The sequence below is a fragment of the Melitaea cinxia genome, chromosome 30 (genome assembly GCF_905220565.1).
Source record: "Melitaea cinxia chromosome 30, ilMelCinx1.1, whole genome shotgun sequence".
NCBI lineage: Eukaryota > Metazoa > Arthropoda > Insecta > Lepidoptera > Nymphalidae > Melitaea > Melitaea cinxia.
This window is the reverse complement of record NC_059423.1, coordinates 3,429,671-3,449,502: the sequence shown is the minus strand read 5'-3', so window position 1 is coordinate 3,449,502 and position 19,832 is coordinate 3,429,671. Positions and strand designations below refer to the sequence as shown.

At 35.1% G+C, this 19,832-nt stretch overlaps 1 protein-coding gene across 1 annotated transcript; it reads left to right on the top strand.

Moving 5' to 3' along the window:
- The first annotated feature begins 1,253 nt into the window (after positions 1-1,253).
- On the top strand, positions 1,254-19,293 carry LOC123668279. Its single transcript, XM_045602042.1, has 7 exons — positions 1,254-1,273; positions 6,151-6,186; positions 9,322-9,477; positions 15,581-15,616; positions 16,265-16,441; positions 17,295-17,449; positions 18,884-19,293. Exons 5-7 carry the CDS (start codon positions 16,330-16,332, stop codon positions 19,277-19,279), a joined length of 663 nt encoding a protein of 220 aa, XP_045457998.1. The 5' UTR covers positions 1,254-1,273; positions 6,151-6,186; positions 9,322-9,477; positions 15,581-15,616; positions 16,265-16,329; the 3' UTR covers positions 19,280-19,293.
- The last annotated feature ends 539 nt before the right edge of the window (positions 19,294-19,832 follow it).

Below are 19,832 nucleotides of genomic sequence, written 5' to 3'. Positions count from 1 at the left end.
TAAAATTTAGTAATAAATGATCAAATTATAATTAATGAAAATAATAAAACTCTAGAATTTTCTAATAGCGCTGTACATAGTCACTCACAACGTCACTAGCTCCACTCTCCGAAATTTTTATACCACGGGCCTTACATAGTTTCGAGATAAACTCCTAAAACAGAATATTTTTTTATTTCACAGAGCGAGAAATAGGCAATAAAAGTGATCATTCGGATACAAAACATGCAGAAGTTAACAAGAAGGTTAGAGGAGGTCCAATTATTTCCGATGACAAGTCTCCAACGGCCACAGTTGGATATGAGACTAGTAAGTGAATAATAATAGAAAGTATGTATAATACACACACACATACCCAAAAATATATGTGCGCGACAATGTGGTCCCAAAACAGGCAATTTAATGCCTGTGATTTATGAATTTTTTGTATGAAAAATCTATTTTATTTACACAACTACGTCGGTAAACAAACGTATGTTCCACCTGATGATAAACGACTATTGTCTATAGACGCTTGCACACATTACATTGGTACAAGTATGCTCAACTGAGGTAAACTGAGGACCCAGAAGGAAATATTCGACTCAAAATTTGGAGCAAGCCGACTGTGTAAACACCACGACCTTATAGAATATCACAGCTAAATAATAGTGTTTTCAAGAAGTGTTGTGTGCCTGTAGTGAGTTAGGTGACCACAGCTCCTGGTGGGATTAGGGGTAGGATCGGTAAAGTTCTGGCGATGCTTCTGGTATTGCAGGCGTCTATAGGCTACGGTAATTGCTTACCACCAGGTGAGCTACGGCTCATTTGTTAAGCTAGCTGTAATAAAAAAAAAATATTATCTAGTGGACGAAGAATTTCACAGTAAACTCTTAAAAAATTATTTTTGAATTCAGTAGAACTTTATGTGTAATCAAATAATATTACAAATTCGCAAGTGATAAAAATAGAATGAGTTGAATTGAGGATAATAGATGAACATATCCTCTAACACCCATATAAGTAAATTGCGTACATTTGACAATATATTCAAGCAATTTAGGCCTTTAATTTGTATTAAAACCAAATAACAGAGGTGATATTTACTTGGTAAATTTTATTAGTTTTCGTTGTTGGATACTGCGCCTCACAGAAAACTGTACATTATATTCCGTTCTGTCACTGTAACAATACATATAATCCTAAAGTCTAAATTAATGTATAAAAGAGTGAAATTTATTACGAAAAATGGTTGAATATAATTTATTATTTTTCTTAATTTTGTGTTACTCGTGTAAGTACTAGATCTTCATCTTTGTTTACTGAACTCTTTCTAATAGTGTTAAGTTCCTGTGGTGAATATGGCTACAGCTCCCGGGGTGAGTCAGGGAAGAGTCGGCAACACGATGGCAATACTGATGTTGCTGGAGTCCATAAGCTAAGTTATCCTCTTACCATCATGTATAGCCGCACGTTTGTTTGCCACGATGTTTTGTTCATTAATAAAATTCGAGATTTTGTCTTTATTAAATAATGTTGAGTTTAAATAAATAATGCAGTAGCTGTCTCGACAAAAATTATTTTCTCTATGCGTCAAGTATAAAATAAGAAAGTGATTATATATTTATAAATAAAATAAAGAAACGGTTAATTACTAAATATTATTATATATAGATGTATATTTATTGATAAAGTACAATGGAACCTATATTATCTCATAATAATCAGTACATCGTGTTTATGTTCAAATTATAAAAGCGACAGCCGAAGGTTGCAAAAAAAAAGGGAAAGTTTAATTGAAAATTAAATTTATTATTACTAAATTATAATGAATAAGACGTGACAATTATTCAATATGAGAAACAAGAGTGTTTAAAATTAAAGAAGGGTCGTTCAGTCGGGGCATCGGGTTGTGTGGCATTCTTCGTGTTGGGTCGTTTTCACACGGCGCGATGCCCAGGTGAAAAAGCTTTGTAACAAGCTCCGGCTAACGATTCGAGTCGTGGGAATGTTTCACCTTATTGCAAAATAAATATTTTCGTTTAATTATATTATAGTATTTTTTAATTATATATAACTTGTCCGGCAAACAAGCGTACGGCTCATCTGATGGTAAGCGATTAAAGTAGCTTACAGACGTCTGCAACATCAGAACCATCGCAAGCGTGTTGCCGACCTTACCCCCAATTCACCCCAGGAGCTCTGGTCACCTTATTCACCACAGGAACACAACACTGCAAGAAAACAGTTTTATTTAGCTGTGATCTTCAATAAGATTGACGTTCTTTCCCAGTCGGATTGTTCCAGATTTTAAGTTGGTTATTTCTTGCTGTACTCTACTTCAGTTAAAACCCTCATATGTTTAATGACAATCCATATCATATCATCATAATCATATATCATCATCCAGTACATATGCAAAATAATACACCTAATGAAATCGCATCCAGACAACATTAATTAATTTACAACGTAAACTAATTAAGAGGGTAGGTTATAGTTCTGCATAAACCGTCTTTTCATTGTAAATTATAACCTCACTTACGCGATCGTTGAAAAATAGAGTTTTTTTTAAAGAAGAGGTGCCCAAGTTATTAATGGACGAAAATAATGGATTTCACATAGGAAAATTGTCAAACGACTGACACATAAGTGATGTAATATCCAATTATAGTCACAATTAACTTTTACTGCGGCTGATTGTTCTATTAATAATTTTTCGACAAAAACCTGTTCGAATAATAATAATAATAATATTCTTTATTGCACACCATTAAAAGATACAAACAAAAGTAGTACAATTAGAGGAAGATGTACAAAGGCGGTCTTATCGCTAAAAGAGCGATTATTTTAAATCGAAACTATTTAAAAATTATGTTAGATGCAAAAGCAGACGTAGCAACTTTATTTAGCACTAGCTGTGCCCCGGGGTTTCATACGCGTTAATTTGAGGCAAAAATCCTCTCAAAATAAAATACCTTCTGAAATAGCCATCCTCGTAAATGGGTTATCAAGCACGAAAATAATTTTTCAATTTGCACCAGTGGTTATATTAGCGCGTTTTAACAATGAAACAAACAAACAAACTTTTCGACTTTATAATATTAGTATAGATATTGGTCTGAATTTTCCGTTGATAGTCGTAAAGCTATGATTTTAATTTGGTACATATTTGTCATATTCTAGTGTGCCACAGGGATCACATTTGGGATCACCATTATTTCTGGTGTTTATTAACAATATTACGAGTAAAATAAAATATTGCAAATTTCTTTGTTTGCTGATGATTTATAGATTTATAAAACAACTAGCCGTGCCTGCGACTTCGTCCGCGCGAAATTTAAAAAAATAGTTATTGTTCAGTTTGCAGAGGTATAAAATATAAAAAAAAATCCAAATTTAAAGTAGCCTAAGTTACACCTTATTAGATCAGCTATCTGCCTGTGAAAGTCCCGTGAAAATCTGCTGAAACAAACAGACAGACAGACAAAATTTTTAAAAAATGTTGTATTTGTATGCGTATCGTGTATACGATATTAAAAAATGTTTAGCATTTCCTAATGTGTGGGTAACACAAAAATAAAATCGTACAAATTAAAAATAGCATGGTGGTCTCCTATCAAAGATTTTCATTGTAATATGAAAACTTTGAATAGTTACAGATTCCTGTAAAGAACTCACTATAGATAGTGCCACGGTCGCTTAGACCGAATATAAAATCATTATATAAAAAATTTCGATCTAGCGAGTACATCGTTCCATAGCTTATTTGGCTTATAGACAGTGCCACGGTCGCTTAGACCGAATATAAAATCATCATATAAAAAATTTCGATCTAGCGAGTACATCGTTCCATAGCTTATTTGGCTTATAGACAGTGCCACGGTCGCTTAGACCGAATATAAAATCATTATAATAAAAATTTCGATCTAGCGAGTACATCGTTCCATAGCTTATTTGGCTTGAACACCGCTACGGTCAGTCGGAGATGCAGGTTCGATCTCCGCTGGAACGGTCGGTTTTTGATATGATATTAAAAAAAACTTTTTATATTTGATTACATTATATTATATTACACTATGTTATATTTTGCAGTATTGTATTGTATTATTTTATTATATTATTAGTATTATGTTACGATATGACCTACGCACTATGTATACTTTCTCGCACATACTAAGGTTGGCTGGTAGAAAATGCATTAGCATTAAGCCCGCCTTTTGTACACACTTGTACTAGAGTGTTTATTGTACAATAAAGAATTTAAATCACTACATAGTATAAAACATAGTCGCTTTCTCTGTCCCTATGTCCCTATGTAGGCTTAAATCTTTAAAATTACGCAATAGCTTTTGATGCGGTTTTTTTAATAGATAGAGTTATTGAAGAGGAAGGTTTATATGTATAATAAAATCCATAAAATAGTGGAGAAATACTGTTATTTTTGAGGTTTGTAATGTGATGTCGTAAATAATTACATTTTTTCCGCTTACATTGCAAACGCAGCCTGAACCCCACGAGATTTATCAAAATAATGTACTAAGTATTGTACACATTGAAAAGGTCTACAGAAAACTTCGCTATGGTATATATGTAATGCTATGTATCGCTATGGGACCTATAAAACACATTTAAATAATATTTATGCTTTACAGATACGTTTATTAAAAACCATTATCCCAAAATTTGAAAATAAACGTATCTTGAATGAAAGTGATATTTTTAAATATTGTAATGTCATGGATGTATTTACTTTGGTGAAATTCAATATTCTAAATGAAGTCAATGATCCTTCTTTATTAATCGAAAAATGTAGACCCAATACCCTAAGACATATCCAAAACTCAAAAAAATTTGTTGTGCCGAATGCTAGGAATTTTTACGGAGCTAGAATGTTAAACACTATTATACCTGCATTCGTTAATGAACTTCCCGAAGACCTACAAGAGTTATACCTGGACAAACGAAAATATAGGAGATCACTAAAAGAACATTTACTAAAATCTTTAAGCGTTTAATAGTTACAAAATTTTGGTAATTACCTTAGTTTAAATTAAATGACTATAACATGGTACGGTACGATAAAGATATCATATGATAATATGATATGCGACGCGGCGGCTTGTCCGGATAAGCTCTTGTGAGTTTTCGTGGCAGGCTTATGTATAAGTCTTAAGTATGTATTTTTTTTGTATTTTGAACAAATAAAAAAAAAAAAAAAAAATATGTCTCTATCTCTTATGGATATCCCACAATAACATTTTTTTTTTGTAATTTACTTTTTACGACAAATAATGGCTAATTTTCAAAGCGATTTTAACCAATACAGCACCGGTCGGCTTTTTAAGTTCCAAGGTGGTAGCGGAACTGTGTTATCGCTTAGTCACCTCTTACGATACCCACGGGAAGAGAGGGGGTGGCTATATTCTTTAGTACCGTAGCCACACAGTACAAAATTAACGCGTGGCAGTAATGAATAAATCAAAACTACTGCATCGATTTTAATCATTTTTAACCAACTTCCAAAAAAGGAGGAGGTTCTCAATTCGACTGTACTGACTGTTTTTACTTTTCGAGTTATATCTAATAATGCGTTTTTACTTGACGCTTTTTTCGTCGACCTACGGTGGTATACCACATAACTTTTTACTGGATGTACCGATTTTGATAATTTTTTTTGTTGAAAAGAAGATATCCCTAGTTTTGTACCATGATAAGGAAACTAGGTTTTGATGATGAGATCCCAGAGAAATCAAGGAAAACTCTCGAAAATCCGCATAACTTTTTACTGGGTGTACCGATTTTGATAATTTTTAATTTAATGAAAAGCTGATGTTCATCATGTGGTTACATTTAAATTTTATCGAGATCTGATAACTAATTTTTGAGTAATCTTTGATAACGCGTAGTTACTTGACTATTTTTTCGTCGATATACGTTGTATTACTAGTCGATGTAATTGAAGTTGGTTTTTTTTTCGTTTGTCTGCAAACATAATTATTTCAGTGAATAATATAATATAACATAGGCTATAATTATATTTTATACCCGTGCGAAGCCGGAGCGGGTCGCTAGTTAAATAAATAAAAAATGTGTAAATTTTTTATCTAAGCACATACGCCACGAAGTAGCTTGTATAAATCTAATATTATATTTTTGTTTTTCTTTCAGATCCAAAAACAACTGCAGCCAGTAGCACCAACGACGGTAACTTAAATGCTTAGTTATATAAATATACTGACACTCTCTGACCCGGTTAACGTTGCTACGCCATATTTATAAGGACACTTATTTATTTATTTATTTATTTATTTATTTATTTTGTTTCAGACATAAGTAGTCCATATCTTAATGTTAGTATTACAAAAACAACTTATATCTAATGTTAGTAAATCAATATAAATATGAATAAAAGTAAATAAAGATATCAAACGACAAATAAAATCAATACAAATCAATAACAAGCAAAAGTAAAAGTAAAAGTAATAGCTATCTGGACACGACCCTCGTCAGTCAGAATGTAGCCGTATCCAGTGGCGCAGTATTGCTGAGTCCCAGCGGTCCGCCAGTGCACTCAGAATGCCGTTCGAGCTGGTTCGTAGCCTCCGGAGCATGGATGCACACCTCTTACGAATAATAGCCTTAAAGCTATCAACGCGCCTCGTAGTAAACATTTCGGAGGCACTGCAGTAACGCGGCAACTCGAGCAGCACTCTGAATGCATTGTTGTACTGGACTCTCAGGGCGTTGTACGCACGCTGCGTATACCTGACCCAAAGGCTGCAGGTGTAGAAGGATTGGCAATATGCCTTAAACAGAGTTACTTTTACACTATCACTACACCTTGCAAACCTTCGGGCCAGCATGTTGCAGCGCACGGCCAGTGCCCTGCGCTCTCGCTCCACATCCTCGTCATCACTGAGGTTGTCCGAAACCCAGTGACCCAGATACTTAAAACGTTCTACTCTATTTAAAGCAACACCTCCAAGATATAAAGGTGGCACATTCGCATAGACTTTCTTGCCGGCCTTAAACACTAGGAGTTCACTCTTCTTCGAGTTATATCTGAGTCCCTGGGCCTCAGCGTACCTTTCACAAATCCGCATTAATTTGCGCAGTGCACCTATAGACGGGCTTAACAGTACCATATCGTCAGCGTAACTGATGTTATTTACGCAGACGCCCCCGATATGACAGCCAATGTTGCTATTTCTAAGCTCGGCAAGCAGCCCGTTCATATAAAGGTTAAACAAACGAGAAGAGGTCAAGCCCCCCTGTCTAACCCCACATTCCAACCCGTACATTTCTGAGTGCGTGCCCGCCCACTTTACAACATTCCGTTGGTTGTAGTACCAGTATTCTAGCACAGATGCAACGTCGCAGGGTACATCAGTCTCCTCCCTTAATTTTGTCCAGAGCACATCATACCGTATTGTATCAAAAGCTTTTGATAAATCCAGAAAACAGGCATAAACTGGAGTTTTTCTAGCTGTATAGTACTGTACAGTCTGCTTGAGGCATAGGATGGCACTCTCTGTAGAAAGACCCGGTCTAAAACCAAATTGGGAGTCTTGAAGCTTAATATGCCCCTCTAACTGCTTATCAAGCAGACTGTCCAGTACCTTAGCTATGACCGTAGCGAGTGAGATTGGTCTATAGTTGGACACATCGGATACATCCCCTGTTTTATTTTTCAATATAGGTACTACTATGGTGTACATAAGACCCTCTGGCAGATAACTGTGACTTATACATAAGTTAAAAAACATAGCGAGAACTCTAGACAAGTCAGGCTCTGCATACTTCAGATGCTCAATACTGAGCCCATCGTGACCGGGTGACTTACCTCGTACCATCTGACTTATGACCCTCTTTACATCGTTAGCGGAAAATCTAACGCTTATTGACTTCGGTTGCACAGTATTGAGCATCCGAGTACCGGAGCTGCTCGATAGATCAACCTTGAAATGTTGTCTAAAAAAGTTTGCTATATCACGGGGTTCGTGAAAGCCAGCAACGCTCGCAGGGCGGCTATTTGACTTTGGATTCAATTTGTTTGTTTTCTTCCAAAATTTACTAAAATTTTTACTTGCGTGATGTTGCGCTATGATATCTAACTTTATTTGATTTTCATTTTCCTGACACAATTTTAATTTTGACTTAAAAACCCGTCTGCTTTCCTTCATCTCCTCATAAACCGATCCCCCCTTTGGCTTACCCATAAGAAGCCAATTTTGATAGAATAATCGTGCCGTCCTGTGAGCGTCACTGACATGCATATTCCATCCCGGTACAGATCTATGTTTTCGAAAAGTAGGGCCCACATAGGAGTTCACAGCCGCCTCTCTAAGTATTTGCACTATGTTATCATACATTAGTTTTAAATCGTATCTATGTTTAATGTCGCTACAGAAACCATCGGTGCATTCGCAAAAATGCGCAGGAAACACTATCTTACTAAGCTCATTTTGACACAACTTCGAGTATTTACTGGTCTGTTCTGAGCTTCTTTCCCCCCAAATAACTTTATTAACCCTGGTGTTAGGGGATGTCAACTTAGGCGTTATAAGTTGAAAATTACACTCAACAATTAAAGGCAAGTGATCAGACCAGTAAACATCATATAGTATCGCAACATTACAAATCGAGCGACTGGCCGCGTCGGTCGTCACGCAGTGATCGAGCCAGCGCCGACAGCCGTGCGCATCACTCACAAATGTATAACTGTCTAGAGGAAGTATTTCCATGTCCACACACGACCACTTTCGTTCCACACAGAAGTTCAATAGTTCGTTGGAAAATAACTTAGCCTAAAACTAATTATTTATGACGCTTACGACGGCCTCTTTCTCTACGTAGGAGAAGGATCGAAGCTTAATCCACCACCCTGCTCCTCTGTAGGTTGGCGGATGTATTCCCTACGTTGAATTACAATTGCTATCTTATATACTATTGCTAGGCTTATATGGTAACAACCGGGACCACTGCCAGTAATATCGTGCACGATATTTCATTGCACCTTGAGCGACTTTAAACTTGTGGACTAGTCCTCTCGACAGTGTCTACGTCTCGGCACCGTATGTTAACACAGGCAGGACGCATTGCTCGAAGACTTTTGTCTTCAAATATTGCGGAATCTTCGAAGAGAAGACTCGACGAAGTCTACCAAACGCCGCCCAGCCCAATCGAATCCTCCTATCAGCTTCCTCTGAAAGCTGATTCGGCCATAATCCCAAAGAACTTCAGAATTGATACTGTCGACCGACACCGGTCTCGGTATAACTTGGTTGTTAAACATAACTTTCGTTTCGTTTTATTACTTAATAATTATTGTTTTTTCAGTATTTAGAATAGAGGGTCTTAATGAGAATAAAATTATAAATAAAACAAATGATACCATAAATTACGAATATGATGAAGGAGAAAATATCAATTGGTGTTGTATCTTGGACAACATCGATCCGAAATTACCTAAATTTAATGTGTACTGGGAGACAGGTAGGTAACAAATCATTACTCAGTTTTTAAGCTATATTTTAAGTATCTATACTTTGGCACTGTTTCGCCAGTTTCTGTTAAAGCTACAATACCTGACCGATGGCGGTATCCAAGAGATAAAAGTTTATTAGTTACTTTTGTATTTCAATATCCTATTTCTTTTTATTTATGGATTACTTCTATTCACTACATGTAAATTTGAAAATTATAGTTTACTAGCGGACCCGGCAGACGTTGTCCTGCTTGCTTGAGCGGTGCTATGAATGCTTGACGGAGACCCCATTCCGTGTTTCAAATTAAGTTTTCCTTCTCCAGGACCCTGATGATTTTGGGCCAGGTTTATCCTTCGGTCGCCTTTTACGACCCCCACGGGAAGAAAGGGGTTGGTGCTATTCTACTCGCCCGACACCACACGGCATCAGATTTACAATAATAGTATAAATATAAGCCTGAATTTCCCGTTAATTGTCGTAAAACTAATGTATTAATTTTTTATCTAAACACATACCTCATGAAGTTCATTATCCGTATATATTTTTATTTATATAATATTATAAATGTGTGTAAGTTTTTTGTTAGGTTTTCACGCAAAAACTACTTAACCGATAATCATGAAACTTTGTAAACATGTTCTAGGAGGTATTAGAAGTAACATAGGATACATTTTATTAAAAAAAAAAGACGTGTGGCACTCGGGGACTGCCGCGGTAAAGCTATTGCATAGCATTTTGTATCAACTTATGCAATTATGATTATTTATTTATTTTATTTATGCAGTATTTCTTTTTCTTTGATATTAATTCAAGTTACACTTTTTGAGCGTGGTGACCGATAAGAAAACAATTTTTTCTTTTATTAAATAAATAAAAAGTTAATATTGTTTAAAATATTTTTATTATTTTACAATACGTGTGGGTTTTATTATCTTACAGTAGCTGTTCGTTATTCAGGAATATTTATCATTGAAACTATAGTGTTGTGAAATAACAAACTCCAGTTGTTACAAATAACTTTATTCACACTTGATATCCTCCACTTCACACAACTTACTTCAACTTTACTATTACAACTTCTTTTTCGACTTCTATTCTGTACCGTTGATATCAGAAGACTGCCCTTTTTAATAAGCCAACAACTATTTATAACCAACGACCGGAAACAAATGCTTTTGACAATCCGTATTTAAGAAATAAAAAGGCAATCTTCTCAAATAATTATTTGCTTACAATAAGTATGAAAATATAAAATAAAATGTATAATACAAAATAAATTTGATTTTACAAACAATTCATTAAAATGTAAACACAGATCCATAGCACCAAAAATAGTCAAAATCACTACTTATTGTAAAGATATTTTATCAAAAGCGTATAAAATATTTGAAATTATTACAAAATCATTACATTCGGCCGTCCTACTACGTGCGGTCTCCTGACGCACGTACAAATAAATGTGTATTAAAATGTATAAAGAATTAAAGTATTAATAACGGATTATTATTAAATAATTATTTTTGAAGTTTTAATCATTACATTCGGTCATTATTTGATCTCAAATTGATTTTCGTTTTTTTACACATACATATATTGAACCTAGAATTATCTGATTAGTGATTATGCATCGCAACTGCATTCGTTATATGAAACCGGTTAAAGTGAATGAGCTACCTCGATCCGACACTATTCGTAATGGTAACACAAAGTCATAAAATATTTCATAAATACAGTAGTAGTTTTGTATCTTAAGCGGCCAATTGGTCGTTTTACATCGTTATGTGTCGTCTTTATTATATGCACATTTAATACACGTTAAATCATATTTTTAACAAACTATTGAAACCAGTAAACATATTGAATAGTATCAGTTGTTTTGGGAAATTTTGGAAATATTTGGGTTAGTTATTTGTAAGGTTAAGTGCTAATCACTAGTTTTAATACTATACACAGTTATCGAGTTTTCAGTCACTTTAGGTGATAGTATTATAGATTAGTATTGTGGCTCAATTCTATACTGGAATTAAATTTGCTGATATAATTACAATCTCGCAATCCGGGGAATGAGATCGCGCTTGGTTAGTTTAGTCCAGAGAGCTTTACAATCTGTCACTACCAAGATTCTAATCCTCATAAATAAACTCTAAATTTCTTTAACGCGCACACGACTGCTAACGTTTCTAACTCGAAAGAGGGTAAATTGAAACAATATTTTCTAGTCTCATTATAAAGGGCCCTATAATCAACGCATAACCCAACTATGTGACATTTGTCTGGAAATTTTTAGGTTTGATTATACCTTGTCTAACCCGCTTGACAGTTCACGCCTATAAATGTACCATCAAATTATGAGTATAAAAAGTGAAGTTCCCTGTGCTTAACAAACGACCAAAACTAAGGAAACAAAATAGTATCTATGATTCCAATATTGATTTTTTTGCAAGGAATTAAGTCGAAATCTATGAATTTAATTTCAAATAAGGAGTAAAGAACAATAACTCTGTTCATTCATTTATCCTTTGAAGGCTGCCTTAAAATGTAACTATTCATGAGCTAGTAAAATTTAACTTTCAAACGCACTGTTAATAAAGTGTAACTTAAGTTTACTAATAAATATACTTAGAAAATCCTACCTACTTATTTGTTTAAAAAAAAAAAAAAACTAGCTGTTACTTTGTTTCGCTTTCACGCGAAAACTACTTCTAAACTAACAAAATCTATACATATAGTAAAATGGCAGGAAAGTCAAACTGTACATTGAATTTTTTTTTTTTGAATACGTGGTGGTTTGGTGTGATCTAAAATCGATACCGAAACCAAAAATACAGCTCTTAGATCTTTCGTCCGTTTGTCTATATGTATGTCCGGGACAAACTTAAAAAGTACTGCATGGATTTACTTCAAATTTGGCACGGATATTATTAAGAAGTCGGGTCAACATATAGGCTACAAATTATCACGCTATCACCTACGAGGAACGAGCAGTGAACCTTTATTTCTTCAACGCATTCTGCAACAACGCGTAATCTAACTACGTATATTTGAATGTTGTTATTATGTTAATAACCATGCTATATAAGCTAGCTTCATACTATAAATAAAGACATTCTCTAGTATATTTAGTATCAGCATTGCACCCGTGCGAAGCCGGGGCGAGTCGCTAGTAACTAATAAACGAATAATTAATATTTTTAAACTAAAATATTTCACTAAATCGATTGAAAATTGTTCTTAAATAAAAGCAATTATTACTTCAAATCGGGATTCAGGCTAACATTTCTTCAAGAAGCTGACCATAATTTTAATCGTTAGGAAACGCCCTCTTAACGCTTGGAAGAGGATCAAACCACCTCTTTGCCTAACCAGAAAGTTTTTGTAAAGTAAAATGTATGGTCTGCTTCTCATTTCATTCGTAAATGGCAGCATATTCATTTACTTTCTTAATACCACTATAAATAATTTGAGATTTACTAGCCGGACCGAATACCAACATGACAATTATATTATAACGATTATATTACCTTATGTGACGTATTTTTTTTTTGTAGGGTATCAAATAGTTGCAGTACCTCTTTTGTGGACCAGTTGCAAGTTCTTTTTCATCTGACCTGTCGTCACTCGAATATTCACTGCTGAACGCGGACAGGCTGGGCGCCAGCCCGCGTCTCCTCTTTGATTTAGTCCCAGACCGCACCTTATCGGTCTTAGTCGCGGAATTTCGCTTCCTTTAATTTCTCCTTGACCTTGGCGCTCCTCCTTAGGAGTCATTGCTTTGTCGGAGTTCATTGCCAAAAAAGAATCAATATTAGATTCGTATCATTAAAATAAAAACTAAATAAAAGATGTGCGTAAAATATTTTTCTACACACATAAATCCTCCTAAGATTTCATTTAATTTGATAGATTTAGCTTGTTATTGATATATTGATAAGCACACTTGGCTTCTAAATAACTAGAGCTCACATGGCTCGCTAGGTACACATGACCTCTATCGATAAGCACACTTGGCTTCTAAATAAGTAGAGCTCACATGGCTCGCTAGGTACACATGACCTCTATCGATAAGCACACTTGGCTTCTAAATAACTAGAGCTCACATGGCTCGCTAGATACACATGACCTCTATCGATAAGCACACTTGGCTTCCTAAATAACTAGAGTTCACTCGGCTCGCTAGGTACACATGACCTCTATCGATAAGCACACTTGGCTTCTAAATAAGTAGAGCTCACATGGCTCGCTAGGTACACATGACCTCTATCGATAAGCACACTTGGCTTCTAAATAAGTAGAGCTCACATGGCTCGCTAGGTACACATGACCTCTATCGATAAGCACACTTGGCTTCTAAATAACTAGAGCTCACATGGCTCGCTAGGTACACATGACCTCTATCGATAAGCACACTTGGCTTCCTAAATAACTAGAGTTCACTTGGCTCGCTAGGTACACATGACCTCTATCGATAAGCACACTTGGCTTCTAAATAAGTAGAGCTCACATGGCTCGCTAGGTACACATGACCTCTATCGATAAGCACACTTGGCTTCCTAAATAACTAGAGTTCACTTGGCTCGCTAGGTACACATGACCTCTATCGATAAGCACACTTGGCTTCCTAAATAACTAGAGTTCACTCGGCTCGCTAGGTACACATGACCTCTATCGATAAGCACACTTGGCTTCTAAATAACTAGAGCTCACATGGCTCGCTAGGTACACATGACCTCTATCGATAAGCACGCTTGGCTTTTAAATAAATACACGTAAAATTATTGCTGGAGCATACATAATAATTCTAATTATCTCTTCATTTTAATAATCTTTAATACTTAGTAAAATTCATAACCCAATAAAATGTTAAATATATGTGGGTAATCTATAATAAAAACTGATAAAATTATTTATCCAATGTAACTTTATAGAAAGCATCCAATTCAACATCATATATAAAATCCATTATGAAGAACCAAAAAAATCCTAAAGCCTTATGGTCATAAAAAATTATTTTTTTCTTTTTCGTTCCTTAACTTGGGTCCTGATCGCACTTCTGACTTGTTGTGAAATAACAAACTCCAGTTGTTACAAATAACTTTATTCACACTTGATATCCTCCACTTCACACAACTTCATCATTACAGCCTATACAGTCCACTGCTGGACACAGGTCTCCACAAGTTTACGCCAAAAATAACGTGAACTCATGTGTTTTGCCCATAGTCACCACACAACTTACTTCAACTTTACTATTACAACTTCTTTTTCGACTTCTATTCTGTACCGTTGATATCAGAAGACTGCCCTTTTTAATAAGCCAACAACTATTTATAACCAACGACCGGAAACAAATGCTTTTGACAATCCGTATTTAAGAAATAAAAAGGCAATCTTCTCAAATAATTATTTGCTTACAATAAGTATGAAAATATAAAATAAAATGTATAATACAAAATAAATTTGATTTTACAAACAATTCATTAAAATGTAAACACAGATCCATAGCACCAAAAATAGTCAAAATCACTACTTATTGTAAAGATATTTTATCAAAAGCGTATAAAATATTTGAAATTATTACAAAATCATTACAATAGGTTTATGATAACTGAAATAAGAAACATAAGTTTGCGACTTAATATCCTCTAAATACCTAGAAAATACTCGTCTCGATTCGTGCGAGTTTCGTAGAGTCATACAATATGTCTAATCGCACGCACACAACGCCGTGTCGAAGACTGCCGAACTTAAACGATGTTAGACGATGCACGGCCTTCAAGCCACACCTCCGTGCCCGTCGGAGTGGGGAACGTGAGGTTTTTTCGTTACGGAATTTCTAGATTCAGTCCCCGCGCTCAAGGCCCGTGATAGAAGCTATGCAATAGCTTAAAAATTAACGCAAGCGAAGCTGTGGGTAAAAGCTAGTTTTATTTTTATTTTTGTACCATGATAGGCTTGCGTTTGACCACTATTTCACCTGATGATAAGTGAAAATGCGGTCTGAGATGGAGCACGCTTACCTAGAAGTAACCTATTCACTCGCGACTTAAAGATCCCAGAAAAGTATTATATAAATTTAATAAAATTATTATATACTTTTGTTTTTCTTTCAGATCCAAAAACAACTGCTGCCGTTAGCACCAACGACGGTAACTTAAATGCTTAGTTATATAAATATACTGACACTCTCTGACCCGGTTAACGTTGCTATGCCTTATTGATAAGGACATACATATTGAAAAATTCCCAGATAAAAATTGTATTTTAACGTATCTAAAATTTGAGTAAAGTAGGTATTTGGAATCCCTGTTTGAAATACACAATAGTTTAAAACTTCTCATCAATCATCGTTTTATATTTGGATCTGTCTGGAACTTTCAGCAGGGTTCACTAGAGTTTGTTATAAATTGTGTACCTACTTAATTGTTTGGGTGATCTTTTTCAGTCTGTAAAATTAAATTACAGTATAAAGTTATATTTATTCAATCTGACATATTGAATTTTTTTTTTTATATTGAAATTGATTTTAAGTGTAATTAAAATAAATGTGTTATTTTTTGACTGTTATTGAATGTTTGTTTTATAAATGTTTAAATTTGATTATTTCATTAATTAGACAGAATTATTATTATTTTTAATCGATTTTATTGAATTGTTTAAATTAATTTGTATTTTAATTGTTAAATTTAATGTTATTAACTTAACTAACGCATAACGCAATTCTTCCGAGCGATAATTAATTTCAGATTCAGAAAGTAGCGACGTTATTTTTTTATTTTTAATTATGATTTTTACAGAAAAAAACACTAAAGATGGAAAATCTACAAATTGTTCTACAAATTCACAGAGTGCCAACATTGAAATGGTATTACATTCACAGAGTCAGATTAAGGCACTTGTATGTCACTATGTAGAAAAAACAAAAGAGGAACATAAAGAAAAAGGATTTAAAACGGTCTACTTAAGCGTCAAAGGTACATTCTTTATCTTTTTGTTCAACGTAAGAGTCGCTTCAGCCTGTAATATCCCACTACTGGGCATAGGCCTCTTTCCCATCAGGAAGGATCAGACCTTAATCCACCACGCTGCTCCAATGCGGGTTGGCGGATATTTCCCCGCAGTAACGATCGCTATCTGGTGTACATGATATAAATCGGGACCGACGGCTTAACGTGCTCTCCGAGGCACGGTGGGGAGATCCATAAGAACTGCACGAACACCCAGACTACGGCAAACACCTGTATGGTCAATACAAATGTTTGTCATGTGCGGGGATCGAACCCGCAACCGCCAGCGCAACAGGTACAATTTAGAGTGGCAGAAATAGAGAGAATTATGTATGTATGCTCATTCTAACAATTACTGTAGTTAAGGTTGCTGGTACATATAAAATAAAATAAAAAAGCCTTTTGTTTCTGGTATAAGCATATACAATACTTATGTACCTAATGTTAATGTGTAGGAATTATTGAACTGACTCTTGTTTTTGCCATCTTGACATTTTGTTCTTGTTAGTTTTTAATGAAAATGCAGATAATATTTGACGTTCGTTAACTGTGTATTAATAACGAAATAAATATCTATAATATAAAAATGAGTCGCTGAATGTGTTGCTAAGCGCAAAACTCGAGAACGGTTGGACCGATTTCGCTAATTCTTTTTTTAAAATATTCCTTGAAGTACGAGGATGGTTCTTACGTAGAGAAAAATTCTAAAAAAAAAAATTAATAAAATTAAAGAATCGACTGTTAGGCGATACGAAGTTCTCCGGGTCAGCCAGTTATAATATAAAATCATTTATTGAGTTGATTGAAATTTTTTTTTCAGATAATATAACTGATAAAATAGGTAAAACGGAAAAATTAGAACAAAAAAGTAATACAATGTACATTGTAATTGCTATACTAGCTGTAATTATTCTCATAACCTTTTTGATACTAATGGCGATGGCTTGTCGTAGTAATAAGGTTGTCACTCAGCAGGTAAGGTTTTTCAGTATTACTTACTACTTTTTATACTATCGTCATCATCATCATCATTACAGCCTATACAGTCTACTACTGGACATAGGCCTCCACAAGTTTACGCCGAAAATAACGTGAACTCATGTGTGTTGCTCATAGTCACCACGCTGGGCAGGCGGGTTGGTGGCCGCAGGGCTGGCTTTGTCGCACCGAAGACGCTGCTGCCCGTCTTCGGCCTGTGTATTTCAAAGCCAGCAGTTGGATGGTTATCCCGCCACCGGTCGGCTTTTTAAGTTCCAAGGTGGTAGTGGAACTGTGTTATCCCTTAGTCGCCTCTTACGACACCCACGGGAAGATAGGGGGTGGCTATATTCTTTAGTACCGTAGCCACATAGTACAGTACAGTTTTTATACTATAAAGGTGCCAAACAAGCGTACAGCCCACCTGGTGGTACGCGTTTATCGTATTCTATAGACGTCTGCAACACCAGAATCATCGCAAGCGCCTTGCTTACCTGATTTGTAAATGTATGTCATAGAAAAACATAAAAATTGTCCTTTTAAAACGAAAAAATAATAATATACCTAAAATTTACTGCGTTAGCGCATCGGTCACAGAACTAGCTTATGGCTGTTGTGCTTGCGGTTGTGGGTTCGATCCCCGCACACGATTTGTGCTTGTATATTCTGTTTCCGTATCTCCGATGCAGGAGTAAGTCTAACTGGGGGCTTTTGAATGCGAGACGTTTTTAGGGTTCCGTATCTCAAAAAGGAAAAAACAGAACCCTTATAGGATCACTTTGTTGTCCGCCTCTCTGTCAAGACCCTTTTTCTCAGGAACGCGTGGAGGTATCAAGCTGAAATTATTAAATACTCAGGTCTACTGTCCCTTAGAGCTGTGAAAAAAATTAAACTTTTGGTAGCGTGTGATGGTATAGGTTGTGAAGTTCTCGTCCGCCATCGCAAAGAGAGGATCCTCCGACCAGACGGTTATTGTGTCTGGTGGGCTACCGGCCCGACGGTTGTTGTCGGGATCTTGTATATATACTTAATCACTTTGAAAACTCTGATAGCGCGATGTAGCATACTTTAGTTTTCTCTAATTACGTTGTTTGTAGTCGTTCGTATTTCGCGCGATAGATGTCGCCACAAACTCCTAAGTCAAGGCAATCAAAAGAAACAGCCGCTTATGCTGCAAATTTTGACACTCGCAAGGGAATCAAAACCTACAGGGTACTTTCTATGAACTCAGAATCTTAAAATTTGGTACGAAGCAACGTCTTATAGCACAGATAAAGGAAAAATTGCGAAAAGTATAATTTTCTAGTTAAATCATATAATAAAAATATCTTTAATAATTTTTGTACGGAACCCTCGGTGCGCGAGTCCAACTCGCCTTTGGCCGGTTTTTTTTTTCATTTCAAAAATAATTTTATACCATTAAATTTTCAGCAAAACACAATAGTACGCTGTAACACATCTAATAAAAAGTCTAATGTTATAATTACGGATGAGACGTATTCGAATCCGGCCGATGTATATTACACTGACACAGCACCCGTCAGTTCAAACTATAGCGATCCCTACGTAGCCCTCTATACGGCACCAATACCTAAGAAAAATCGAAAAAAATTAACTACCAATGAGTATTGCAACACAGGTAAAAGAAATATTTACGAAAATGTTACAGATAGAAAACGTACTAATCAAAAGGAATCGATACCTTATGAGAATCTGAAAGAAGAGTTTAATTCAAATTACGTAAATTTAAATGAAAAAAATTACAAAACTTACGATAATTTTAACGATACTGGATCTGACTTATATTACGCCGTTGTTGACAAATAAATTATACTTTTTGAGATATTGTTTTATTTTAAATAAAATTTTTTAATCGAATGGTGGTGTGTGTCAATTGGTCCAATTTAAATTTATTTGAGATCTAATGCGTTGCGTTTTTACTTGACGCTTTTTTCGTCGACTTACGTTGTATTATACCGCATAACTTTCTACTGGATGTACCGATTTTGATAATTCTTTTTTTGTTGGAAAGGAGATATCCCAAGTTTAGTACCATGATAAGGAAAACAGGATCTGATGATGGGATCCTAGAGAAATCGAGGGAAAATCTTGAAAATCCGCAATAACTTTTTACTGGGTGTACCGATTTTGATAATTCTTTTTTTTGTTGGAAAGAAGATATTCCTAGTTTAGTACCATGATAAGAAAACCAGGATCTGATGATGGGATTCCAGACAAATCGAGGGAAACTCTTAAAAATCCACAATAACTTTTTACTGGATGTACCGATTTTAATAATTTTTAATTTAATCGAAAGCTGATGTTTGTTATGTGGTCACATATAAATTTTATTAAGATTTGATAACTACTTTTTGAGTAA

Bases quoted from the DNA above. Each gene is read 5' to 3' on its own strand.
- LOC123668279 (XM_045602042.1), top strand. From the start codon at position 16,330: ATGGTATTACATTCACAGAGTCAGATTAAGGCACTTGTATGTCACTAT. The intron at 16,442-17,294 runs GTACATTCTTTA...TTTTTTTTTCAG, and splicing joins GGTCTACTTAAGCGTCAAAG to ATAATATAACTGATAAAATA. The intron at 17,450-18,883 runs GTAAGGTTTTTC...TTAAATTTTCAG, and splicing joins ATAAGGTTGTCACTCAGCAG to CAAAACACAATAGTACGCTG.